Source organism: Andrena cerasifolii, chromosome 16 (assembly GCF_050908995.1).
Source record: "Andrena cerasifolii isolate SP2316 chromosome 16, iyAndCera1_principal, whole genome shotgun sequence".
Taxonomy (NCBI): Eukaryota; Metazoa; Arthropoda; class Insecta; order Hymenoptera; family Andrenidae; genus Andrena; species Andrena cerasifolii.
Genome location: NC_135133.1, coordinates 2,476,224 through 2,488,866, shown reverse-complemented (window position 1 = coordinate 2,488,866; position 12,643 = coordinate 2,476,224). Strand labels below are relative to the sequence as shown.

General features: G+C 42.6%; 1 protein-coding gene across 5 annotated transcripts in view; it reads left to right on the top strand.

Moving 5' to 3' along the window:
- Oatp26f (Organic anion transporting polypeptide 26F) overlaps window positions 1-12,643 on the top strand; it is an 87,430-nt gene that overhangs the window by 53,290 nt on the left and 21,497 nt on the right. For all 5 annotated transcript variants that reach the window (XM_076829664.1, XM_076829668.1, XM_076829666.1 and 2 more), the window contains 4 exons: window positions 3,578-3,746; window positions 4,867-5,005; window positions 6,113-6,287; window positions 6,540-6,642. In XM_076829664.1, the coding sequence (XP_076685779.1) occupies window positions 3,578-3,746; window positions 4,867-5,005; window positions 6,113-6,287; window positions 6,540-6,642 (586 nt within the window). The remainder of the gene's footprint in view (window positions 1-3,577; window positions 3,747-4,866; window positions 5,006-6,112; window positions 6,288-6,539; window positions 6,643-12,643) is intronic.

Here is a 12,643-nt window from a genome sequence, read left to right as displayed (position 1 = left end):
AGGGAGGCTAGTAGTAGAGAGAATAAGAACGAAGAAACGGGTGAGCACACTGGCAGTAGGTACTTACAAGGAACACTATTCAATTGACGATGGAATCGCGCAGATTTTTTTATATAGATCGAAAGTATATGTGACAAAGGTCACACAAATCTAAATTAAAGATGCTCCCAAAAGCTGGCCTGACCTTGAAAAATCAACACAAGTGGACCAGGGGAAAGAAGAGAAATTGAGGGACAGAGAATGACAAAACCGTTTTTTTTTCAAAATTAATTAACTTTATTATATGAAAATACATTAAAATAAATGAATGACAATGAATTAATGATAGATAACAATTAGAAAAAATTAATGATAATAAATGATAATACTAACGAAATCACAACAGTGGGTAATTAACCATTACATTTATGATAATCTTGTCGACAAGAAGGCTTAATAAAGTGATTGAAGCAATGATAATTTTCACAATGACTGCAACGAGGGAACACTGTTTCTTTCATACCTTGACCAACGAGACAGTCTAAACATGTCACTGTAAAGGCTGACCAATGGATCACACATATACTGCGCGACATAATTAGTATTATAATATATTATCATTATTTTTTTCTAATTGTGATCTATCATTAATCTATTATCATTCATTTACTATAATGTATTTTCATATACTGAAGACAATTCATTTTGAAAACACGGTTTTGTCATTCCCTTTCCCTCACTTTTCTTCTTTCCCCTGTTCCACTTGTGTTGATTTTTCAAAGTCAGACCAGCTGTTTGGAGCATCTTTAATTTACACTTTTGTGACCTTTGCGACATATACGTTTGATCTACATATATAAAAAAAATTGGGCGATTTCATCACGAATTGAATAGTGTTCCTTGTTAGTTTAAACAAGTTTGTTCGTCCCCCTTCTCTCGTCGCGACAGTGGAACACGGGGCGGGTGGGGGAGGGCAGGAGGGCACGACAAAAGAGCACGCGTCCTCCGGAGGTTCGTGCTTTCTTCGCGGCCATTGGGATCGAGCAAATTGCGAGACAATGGAGCCGGCAATCGTACCTACATATAACTCACGGAGCGCATGTAAGTCGAGAATAAGTTCTCCCCGCGTAAGTGGCTGCGCGGACGCGCGTGCACGCGCGCGCCTTACTGCCGCTGGCGATCTTCGTGTGCGGGACACGCAAGCAGCCGGGCCAGCTGGAGGAACGAATAGTCGGGGGCGACCGGAGAGGCTTGGGGTTTAATTAAAATTCTCCCATTAGCGGCACAATGGGAAACGAAGGTGGTTAATTTTCCGGGCGGACAGCCACCGGATACAGCGACACTCGAACGGGCTCCTTGCCCGCCGCTCGCGGCTGCGAGCGGGCTAATTCGATGGATATCGGTTAACTAGCGTGGGAGGGTGCCCGCGCGTCGATGGCGGGGGTCGTGTTGGTGGCCCTGCGAACGTTGGATTTGTGGTACCCTTTTTTTCGGGGGAGGATGAAGGGCGCGAGTCAAGAGACCGGGATCAAAGTGAATTGAACCTAGCTGCCGAATCCATTCTCGCCGTTCCTGTAGTCGGTTCGCAGTGTTTCGCGCGTAACTCGATGCACCGTTAGCGGCTGTTTGCTGCTGCCGCAAGCGCTGCTGATGGAGGCAGGAGCGATCAGCGTGCGCGCTCGTGAGAAAGGAGTGTTTAATAGATTTACGTACGATGGAAGGATTCCTTGGAGGGTGAGCGGATACCGAGGGGGGACGTGGTCGAATTTACCCTTCTGATTCATTTACACGCGGCACGCGGAGCTGCATGGGCGCGCGCAGGGCTGATGGGCGGCAGCTTTTTTGACTGTCCCGGATTATTAAGCGATACTAGCGTCCCGGGGCGCGGGATTTATTTTGAAAGTGAAGGGCCATCGATCGAACGGTTCTGCTGGACGTTTCGCTCGTTTTGGGGTCGATGGAAGTCGGGATGCCGTCGCTTGTACAACTTCGAGTGGATTTATTCGGTGCTCGGTAGCTTCCGGCTGGAGTACGCGCGCGGGATTAAAAATAACAGATGCTGGATGACTCCAGCCGGCTTTGAAATATAAATTCGATAGATGCTTCCTGCACAGTGGCGTAGGAATATCAGTGGGATGTAGCGTGATGTATATTAGTAGATCTATCAGTAAGGAAAATATAAAGCAGTGACGAGAGACTCGGTCCGCGGGCCGCATTTGCCCCGCCAGCCGCTGACCTGCGGCCCGCCTGAACATTGGCAGACTGAGAAAAGAGAATCCATCTCAAACGAAGAAATATGCGGAGGAGATACAGAGATTACAAAAAGATGGCGGTTTGCGATTCAAAAACTTCCGCGAAAATCAAACAATTTTTTATGTTTTCATCGCCCTTTAATATAAATGCTGAAGCTAAAGGAATTCCTGAAGAATTTCAAATGGAGATAGTCGTTTTACAAAAGGAGACAGAATTAAGGAATAAATTTCAGAACGCTAGTCTTATTGAGTTTTATAAGCGTTACTTTCCGGCTAATAAATTTCCATTGCTGGCTACCCACTCCAGGTAAACAATGAGCTTATTTGGTAGTAGGTATGCGTTTGATCAACTATTCTCGAAAATGAAAATTTTAGAAAGTGATCGACGTAATCGACTTCCTGACGATCAATTAAATAATTGTATTACGCGTGCATGCGTTAATAATTGTATTATACGTGCAAAATGATCCCAACGATCTAGAGAGGCCCATTTTATGTGCAAAAAATCACTTTTTTTTTCAAGTTACATTTCTTCAGAAAAGTTAAGATCACTATTAAGCGTTTCCTTCGATTTGAAACTGAATCATTGAAGTAGTTCATTTATCCAATTAATCTCCACTTTGAGCAAACGTTAAACAGTGTCTTCATTGTTCTACGTCGCAACTGCGATGCAACTAACTTTTCTTAGCCGTAACTCATCAAGCTATGACTTATCCAAGACTTACAAGGGAACTTCGGTAACCAGAAAATTCGGATTTGAAGGACACCTTAATAGGAGTATCAGACAATTATTCTTTTCGGCTCTTCAGGGTGAAAACATCCTTTAAAGGTTAACGTGTGTTTTCCTATTTTCCTGTATATCTTGAAAATTATATTAGATATAAAAAAATTGTTACAATAAAAAAATGGCTTTTTACTGTTCAAAAACTATGCATTGAAATTGTTTAAGTAGTGGGGAACATTTTTTTATTCAAACTTCAAATTTTAACCAAATTGATCGCAGAATTTTATAGAGCATAAAAGCCATTAAATTTTCACTGTAACAATTTCTTTATATCTAATACAATTTGCTAGATACAGGTACAGGAAAATAGGAAAACACGCATTAATCTTCTTAAACGTAGGGATAAACACCCCGTAGGGTGTTTTTACCCCGGAAAACCAAAATGAAGCAGAAGAAATTTTTTCTAATACTTCTATACTGGCATCCCCTACAAATCTGCGAAGTTCCCAAAAAATCGGAATTTCCGGGTTACTGAAGTTCCCTTGTAATTTAGAATCACATGCTGTTTGGAGAAACTCAAACTGCGCTCAAACTCCAAACCACTGTGTCGCGCTTTTTCCAGGAATGGTGGTGAACGGTTTCGTGAACGTGGTGATCACCACGATAGAAAGGAGATTCGGTCTGAGGTCGTCGCAGACGGGTCTGATAGCAGGTGGATACGACATAGCCAGTTTCCTCCTGCTTGTTCCAGTGAGCTACCTAGGAGGACGGTCGAAAGCATCGAAACCAAGGTGCAAACTTATGCCTCTGTAAAAATCCTGCCTATGAATATTAACACTGTGAGTGGCATCGGCGTGTTCCCACGCCGAGGCATTTGCGTCCTGCGCATGGCTTTGGCGCGCATTCACGGAGATATTTTCTGGAAGCATCGAAACTACTGTCCGTGAGTCACCGCCAGCGGCTGTGGCCGCGATGGAAACACCGGTTCTCGTTCGATCACCGAAGTTAAACATCGTGGGGCGCGTACCGGGGAAAGATGGGTGACCGTTTTTTTCCTGGTGCGTCGCCTGCTGCAGGCAACCTTACGGGTAGGTTTCCCCGGTTGCGAACGTATATAATTCGTGACCGTTATGGCCTGCCCAATAGCAAAAATTCCTTACGGTGATATCCCATCGAGTCAACAAGACGTGGTCTTTCAGACCAACCCACACTCTGCTTTCCGTCCACCCTGTGGCCTGTGCACAGTGGTCTCCTAGAAAGAGATTAAATGCTCGCTCCATCTTGCTTGGTTTCAATGCTGCTATAGAGGAAACTCTGAGGCGCAGCGCGTCAGTTGGGACCTTGAATAATCCGACACTATCTGTCCGTGAGTCACCGAGAATGCTTTCCTTAAAAAGAGATCAAATTCGGAGTTCGCTTTTTATGAAATTGCTTCACCTACATAAAGGGGCATTTTTCAAAAGTGTACGCCTCCCAAGGTGTTAATACTGTGTGATCAAGAAGCCCATAAGAAGGAGCCCGGAATAAATAAGTTGATCAGGCGGCTGACCAGTACACAGAGGATTCGCAAGCTCGTGGGTTCTAGTCGCATTGCCCGAGACCGTTTTTTTCTGTGGCTCCCGAACATATAGGAATTACAAAACCTATTCCTACAATAGTGCCCACCGATATCAGCTCCATAAATATTCTAACGAATTCTAACCGTCAACTGCCGATAACCTCGATGTTATTTTCCACCTCGTGCCTCTGCCTCGACACTTGTGGTTTGCGCCCGTGTTCCTCGAGTGCATCCGATACCATTCGATTGGTAATCGATAGTACACCGAAAGGTGAACATGTGTAGTCTCGAATTGTTTCCATGAATATTTCTGGGGTACGTTTAACCCAAGGAACACGGCTTATCTTTCGTAGGTACATAGGTGTGGGAGTTCTAGTCTTAGGCATAGGAAGCCTGCTATTTGCGTCCCCGCATTACATCGCTGGACCCTATAGAGGCGGCCAGCAATCGGAGAACATATGCCAGAGGGTGACGAATGCGTCGTCTCGTTCGGTAAGCAACATACTATCGATGGAATTAAAGTTTCATCGTCTGTTCACTTTGCTCAACAACCACCAGCGGGTTTGACTTATTTCGAGCAAACTTGAATTTCATTAACAAGGGAACCGCGTGAGGTGTTACGGATCAATTTCTATGCAACTTCGAAGGTGGATAGAGGGCTAAAAAATATTTCACACGTATTCGGGTGTTTGCTCAGACACCTAATAATTTACAAGGTATTTAGCAATAAACACTACTGGCTAATAAGTACCACACCTTTCCGTCAGATAAGGAAATGACCCGATGGTGTATTTATACACAAAATTACACACTACTATAAATAATTTCATGATCACTTTCTTACGTTAAACTTGCACAGATATTATTTATAATTTATACACAAAGTAACTTACTGGCTGGTAGGCCGTCCGCTGTGTTTATTGCTAAATATCTCGTAAACTATTAGCGTACCAAATATTTTTCAACTCTCTATCCAACTACGAAGTTGAATAAAAATTGGTGCGTTACATCTCATGTGGTTCCCTTGTGAGATCAGTGTTCCTTGTTTTCCACGCCAAGCAAAATGTCAGCTTTGCTGTGGCTGGTATAACAACTATATAAATGCAATGTTTTGTTTTGTTGTTACTAGAATAGAGGTGTTTCTGCTCTAATTATTATCATTCTCACTATCTTGGGCTTTTGCGCCAAACATCGTGAAATCGAATTTGCCATTTGCAATTTTCCAAATCAGTGAAGTAAATTTTTTTCCAGTTTGTTCGATGAGTAAGAGTATATGAAACCGTAAGAGGAAAAGTAACTTTTAAAAATGAATATTGCATAGACATTTTTCATAGCGCATATTTGGTACTATGCAAAAAATGCAAAAGGTTCTGCGAGCTCATTAATTCCTCCAAGTGCAAAGATTTACGTTGCAACTTAGATTAAAGCTACTATAATTAGTGGACTTTTTATACTTCTTGTTCGCTGCTTAATTACAAAATTCTCGTGCATTAAAGGAGAAAGCCGAGAGTACACATCGTGTGTGTTCGCAAAATTTTCGCGTGTGCCCGGTTGTTAATTAAATTGCATTGAATTCCCTTGTGTACTTTTATCATTCAGCTACCCTGTAACGGGTCCGTGGGCCAAGCAGACTACGAACCTTACAGTGGGCTGTACTTAACTATCTTTCTGATGGCTCAACTTCTGCACGGCGCGGGCTCTGCCCCTTTCTATACGCTCGGTGTTACGTACCTCGACGAGAACGTCTCGAAAAAGATGTCTTCTGTGTACGTAGGTAAGAAACGGTACAAGATGCTTGTCATCGTCTTTCGTAACCACTGTGTTATGAGGAGATTGTAGTCGAGGAAGAAATAAATAAACACATCAGAGATAATAATAGCAAGATAATTGTGAAGGATTTTTAAGAATCCACACTTCAAGGCTGGTCGCTAAAATGTTTACAAATCAAGCTACGATTAAAAAGGAACACGTGTATGTTGCTCTCTGAAATTTTCAGGTGTAATCAGATGTGTTCTTTGTTGTCCAGGAATATTCTACACAATGGCTATAATAGGACCTGCTCTGGGCTACGTGATCGGTGGCGAATTGTTGAAGCTGTACACGGATTTCATCACCGTGGACCCATCAGAGTGAGTTCCGATTAATGTTTCGAATAGTAACAGCATGCTTTTCAAAGTATTATGAATGTGATTTTATCGGGACCTTGATAGACGCAATTTTCTTCCTCGATGGTTCCACAGATGTCAGCCCTAATACATGGTTGGCTTGTTGGTAAAACCGACTAAGTTCACTTTCTTTCAAAAATGAGATTTTGGTCTTTTGGTACAAAATTGTGTTGAATAAAAGTTGATATAAATTTAATTTGCGTCATAACTTACTGTATGGATGATGTTCTTGTCGTCGGTCACCGTTAGTAGGGGGTAAACTACCCGTAATCGTTTAACTGTGCATTTGAGAGACTTGAAACATTTAATAAAATTCATAAAATTCTTAAAAAACCTTGGACATAAATTATTTTAAGATGCCACAACAGTGGTTTTATGACCTCCCGTTGTTACTGCCAATGAGAGGTGAACCACCCCTTGGGTAGTTTACCCCTTAATAACGGCGACTAGCGACAAGAACATCATCCATACAGCAGGTTATGACGCAAATGAAATTTATATCAAGCTTTATTCAACAAAATTTTGTACCTTATGAACTTTGAGGGGTGGTTTCACTCCCTAAACATTGGTACTCTAAAACATATCCAAAAACCAAAGCAATCGGAGACGAACACCTGAAAATCTTATAACTTTCGGGGTTGGTTTCACCCCTTAAATATGAAAACAGGCCGCTATAAAAAAGCACGTATATCTTATTTTTCGGTCCCCTAAAACATATCCAAAAAACCAAAGCAATCGGAGGCGGACACCTGGGAACCTCTCCTTGTCAGTATTGATGGCGCAACCGAGCAGGGTGTGATTCTACATGGAAAATATAGAATAATTATTTTTCACTTGAGGCTTTGTTTTCGAGAAAATCGACTTTGCACATACTTCGAATGTGTGTGCACTTAGCACGTGCACTTAATGTGTCGTTTACAAATACCATTAGTATTATACGTTGATACCTTATCAATATTACATTCTATTATTATCTATCTGTCTGCTTACAGTGGCTTTGTAATTGAAACTAAGACATAAAGCCTGAAATAAAGAAAAATTATGCTATATTTTCCACTCTTTTCGTGTAGAATCGCCCCTTCCTCGGTTGTACCATCAATATTGGGGACACCCTGTACCTATACATAGTTCTAGTTGTTTCTGCAGCCGATTTCCCTTGGTGGAATAGGAAACGAATGCAATGTCGACGTGTACTCCATCGACCTGCATTTTCATACAAATTAGATGTTTATTTCAGTAACCAAGGAAAAGCTGCTTTTGCTTATTTAAACTATGTTTATCGACTGTCGATAAACCATATCAAAATGATATAGTATAAAATAAAAAAAAGTCCGCTTCACTTACATTTAGAGCCTTTGGAGCATAACCGAGATTTTATCACACCCTTTTTTTCTCGCTTCTAAGATAAATAATTCGCCCATAAATTTTGCGATATTTCCAAATCACCGTCTACTGCAAGCCACAAACCAGATCGACGAACGCCACCGTCGCGCGACAACTCTGGAAAGTCCGCTCCGAAAAAGAACACCAGCAAGTGCGAGCAATTAAAAACGAATTTGATGGGTTCTGTTTGCGAGTAATTCGAGGGGCAAGTGTTACTGTGTACGGAGGGCGCCTTGTCCATGTTCATTAAGCGTGTTGCGTCGCAAAGGGTTCATAGAATGGCATAGAACGCCGATGGGGAATGACGCGTAATGGCCGGGCGCCATCGGAATTTGTCGCCTCTCGTTACCGCGTTAAACGCATTTCCCGATTTTTTTCCGGCCGCGACGCCGCCGATGGGGAACCGTTTAGCGGCCCGTCACCGGCAACTTTATTAAATTCTCGCCAGGATTTATCGGCTGTTTGCACCGATCTGCCCGACAATATCCGCACACGTGCCAGCGAATACGTGGAACAGGTACGTAAAACGGGGAGCGCGTGTGCGACGGAGAGTGACCGACATACGTGCGGTATGCAAATATCGAGTACAGTCTGTCACGTTGAAGGAGGGGGGAGGGGGAGGGTTAGATACCCCCTGATACCTCTGAACATTAATCTGAGGTAGGAGAGGTCAGAATGTTGGTGGGAAGTGTGATACATTTAGTGTCGTGCTCTCGCTTGAATAATTAATTCTCGTGGCCTCTAATGTTATATTGATTACACAGTTCGACAAAAGTTGACTTTTTTTGGACTTGTTGTTACAGTAGCCGTTTTTAATAGGTTTTCGTGCGCTGAAAACAAATCCGCAAACCGTTTGTCGCCATCACCTTCAGTTTTTGACAAATTCGATTTTTAAAAAAAATGCATGTTTTCAAATTTGAATATCTTTTGTGTCGAAACAGTAATAAATTATTCTATGAACCCTCCCGAATACAATGATATAAGTTGTTAGTGCATTATGAACATTTAAATATGTTTAAACAATGATCAAAGGGAAAAGAACACTCGAAAAGCACCCATTTTTGCAGATATCTTTCAATTTATCTCCAAAACTAAGGGTCTAGGAGAAAATCTGACTGCTCCGCGCGATGCGGCAGACATTTTTCCTTTGAAAAGCATCAACGGATGTGGTAAATGACGTTTCGTTTTCAATACAGAAGCGGAATAGTTTGGCAAAACGTGCGGCGTCGACAGTGGTAGTCAACGGCGGCGCGCGAGCCACTGTTGCTCAACGTAACATAATCGCTTAACGCGTGTTACTACCACTGTCGGCGCCACATGTTTTGCCAAACTATTTCGCTTCTGTATTGAAAACAAAACGTGACTTACCACTTCTGTTGATGCTTTCCGCAGGAAAACTGTCTACCGCATCGCGTGGTGTAGTCAGATTTTCTCCTAAGGTCGGGGCCAGATATATTGGTCGGTGAGTTTCGTGAGGGGTACTCTCCCACCATACCGCTTGCCAGCCTCGGTGCTCCATTTCTAAACGTTTTCTGACTCGCTCTCGTTCCATCTCACTCTAGCCTTCGCAGAACAAGAGCGAGTCAGAAGTGGTGGGGATAGCGCCGAGCTCCTGACGTGTAGACCAAACCGAGTTCTTAGCGTAGAAGTACACACATCAAAATAGGTGTGCGTTAGGTCCGAAAAAATTCAGGAGTTTTATTGGTCACAATATTGATTCTTTCTCGATAGCTATATCTCGTATTGGTTTACGCATAGCTTCGTAACGCACACAACTGTTACGCTAAGAATAAACAGCAGTCAAACGGTTAGGTTCAAGCGGAGCCGAGCAGCGTTCATGTTACCCCACCATACCCTTCGGGGGCCCCGCAACTCCAACTGACAAATCCACGATTGTCAGATGGTGGTGGTTGATTTCTCCTCGATCGCTGATTGCGAAAACAAACCACAGGCCAATATATCTGGCCCCGACCTTAGACCCTTTATTCTGGAAATAAATTGAAAGATATCTGCAAAAATGGGTGCATTTCGGGTGTTCTTTTCCCTTTGATCATTGTTTAAACATATTTAAATGTTTCCCAGCTCATTATGCCTAGCTAATCCAGATGATTGTGACTATTTTCACAAAATAAATAAATAAAAACTTTTTTTTATAAAATCAGAATCTAAATTTCGGGCGAAGCCGAGTAGTAAAGCTAGTGACCTATATTATGATATAAAGTTAACACTTAAACACACTGTAAGTTAAATATTTTACGGGAAAGTTAGAAAAAAATCTTATATTTTCTTCCCATCGGTGTAAGTATCTACCTCGCCCGAATATGGCAGCGATAACTGTATACACTGTTCGCACTCACAGTAGTAGAGCCGCCGCCCGCGTTGGTTCATTTCCACGGTTTGAACCAGTGCGGTCGGCTCTACTGTGCGTGTGGGTACTGCTCCGCGCTCAGCTGTTTCGGCTTTAAACTGCGCGCCTCGGAACGTGGACCGCTAATATTCAACTGTTAATATCTCGAGAACGGAGCCTCGGATCCCAAAACGGTAAAGGACATTTCGATGTCTTTTTGCATCCTGATATTGCATGTTCCGGGAAGTCCCGCAATTTTGGGATTGTAGTAGCTGCATTCTTTCGATTAACTTTTTTGCACCTTTTCTTCCACAACTCACCCTTCGATTTTGGGTACGTTTCGTCACTTTTCAATCCAGTTCATCCAACAACTTCTCGATTGGGTTAAGGTGACTGTCGATTGCATGATTTACACTTCATTATTACTTTCTAATTCGTTTAAATTGTTCATACTTTGAACTCTATCACAAGTAAAATAAGTACATGTAACAAAATAGAATAATAAAGTCACTTCAGAAACTTGTACTCATATTCCAATCATCAGCTTCCCTGGAACAAGCAAGTGTCCCCGGACTTACGGACGGGAACGTACATTTAAAAATATAATTCTTTCTAATGGAACTATGTTATTCCTGTTACCATTCATAGCTTAAACTTTCTGCTGACTCTGTACTACCATACACGTCTACATGCATCCCCAGGAAATCCATGGCCATTACTCCCTCACACGCTAGATACTCCACCTATGTAGTTGCTTTGCCACGAGCATTCCGAGCACACCCGTGCACGCTCGCGAATCTCGCGGCCCAGGTACCAGCGAGTTTGAACTTTATTCCCGCGTCTTACGCGTAAATCCATGTCGCCGAATCCTTGAATTAATCGGGCAACCCGGGTCTAGCCCCGTGAATAATGTCTAGGATAAAAATTCCCTGGAAACGGCGGCGGGAACCAGGGAACGGGATTTTCATGGTTGGTCGGGATCTTGTCTTAAGCGCTTCACGAATATCGCCGGGGAGAGATCGAGTTAAAGGCAAAGGGACCGCTCGGAGTACAAAGTATCGGATTTTTATGATCTATTTTTGCCATTTTACGGCCTTGAAAGGACACTCTGTCGACGGGGGGGAAGAAACAAGTCGTTAACGTGGGGCGATCGAAAAAGTCGTTAGACGTTATAACGCGTTTGCGATGCTTAATTAGAGGCTTCTTGCCGTTGAAACGATAATGAGGCGACTGATTCCGATATTCGCCTTCCTTTTATCGCCCGAGGCCCTGTGATACTTATTAATTTGTCTTTTGGTCAATCTCCCTTCTGACGAGGAAATTGAATTTTCTTGCGTGGGGCGGAGATAAATTGGGATTAGCGAATTTGATGAAAGTTTGGTATGTGTGTGAGTGTGAGCCGTAAGGTGATGGTTTTCAAGTCTGCGGAAGAAAGTGTTCACGTGTGTTAACATGTGTATGTAGTAGTATAGTAAAGAGAGTTCTAGCCCAAATTTGAGTTTTGGGTTCAATACACGTTCAGAGTGGTACGATAGACGCTCAGTACATGTTCAGAGTGGTACGATAGACGCTCAATACATGTTCAGAGTGGTACGATAGACGTTCGAAGTGGTACGATAGACGTTCGAAGTGGTACGATAGACGTTCGAAGTGGTACGATAGACGTTCGAAGTGGTACGATAGACGTTCGAAGTGGTACGATAGACGTTCGAAGTGGTACGATAGACGTTCGAAGTGGTACGATAGACGTTCGAAGTGGTACGATACACGTTCAGAGTGGAACGATAGACGTTCAATACACGTTCAGAGTGGAACGATAGACGTTCAATACACGTTCAGAGTGGTACTGGCGCCATGTGTATATTGAACGTGTATCGTACCACTTTGAACGTGTATCGTACCACTTTGAACGTCTACCGTACCACTTTGAACGTCTATCGCACCACTTTGAACGTCTATAGTACGACTTTGAACGTGTATTGAGCGTCTGTCGTACCACTCTGAACGTGTATTGAACGCAAAAGTCAAATTTGGGTTAGAACTCTCTTTACTATACTACTGTATGCTATAGGTACTGACAAGGCAACTGGAAAATTCAAAAAAAAATTCAAATAGGACTATAATAGTGAAAGTAAGATTAAAAGTAGGGGGTGTAGTTCGGCAAAGGTTGAATAAATTCTGGTTTTATGAAGACCATAGAATTACTATTGCATTACAATGTATTAATATTTAATT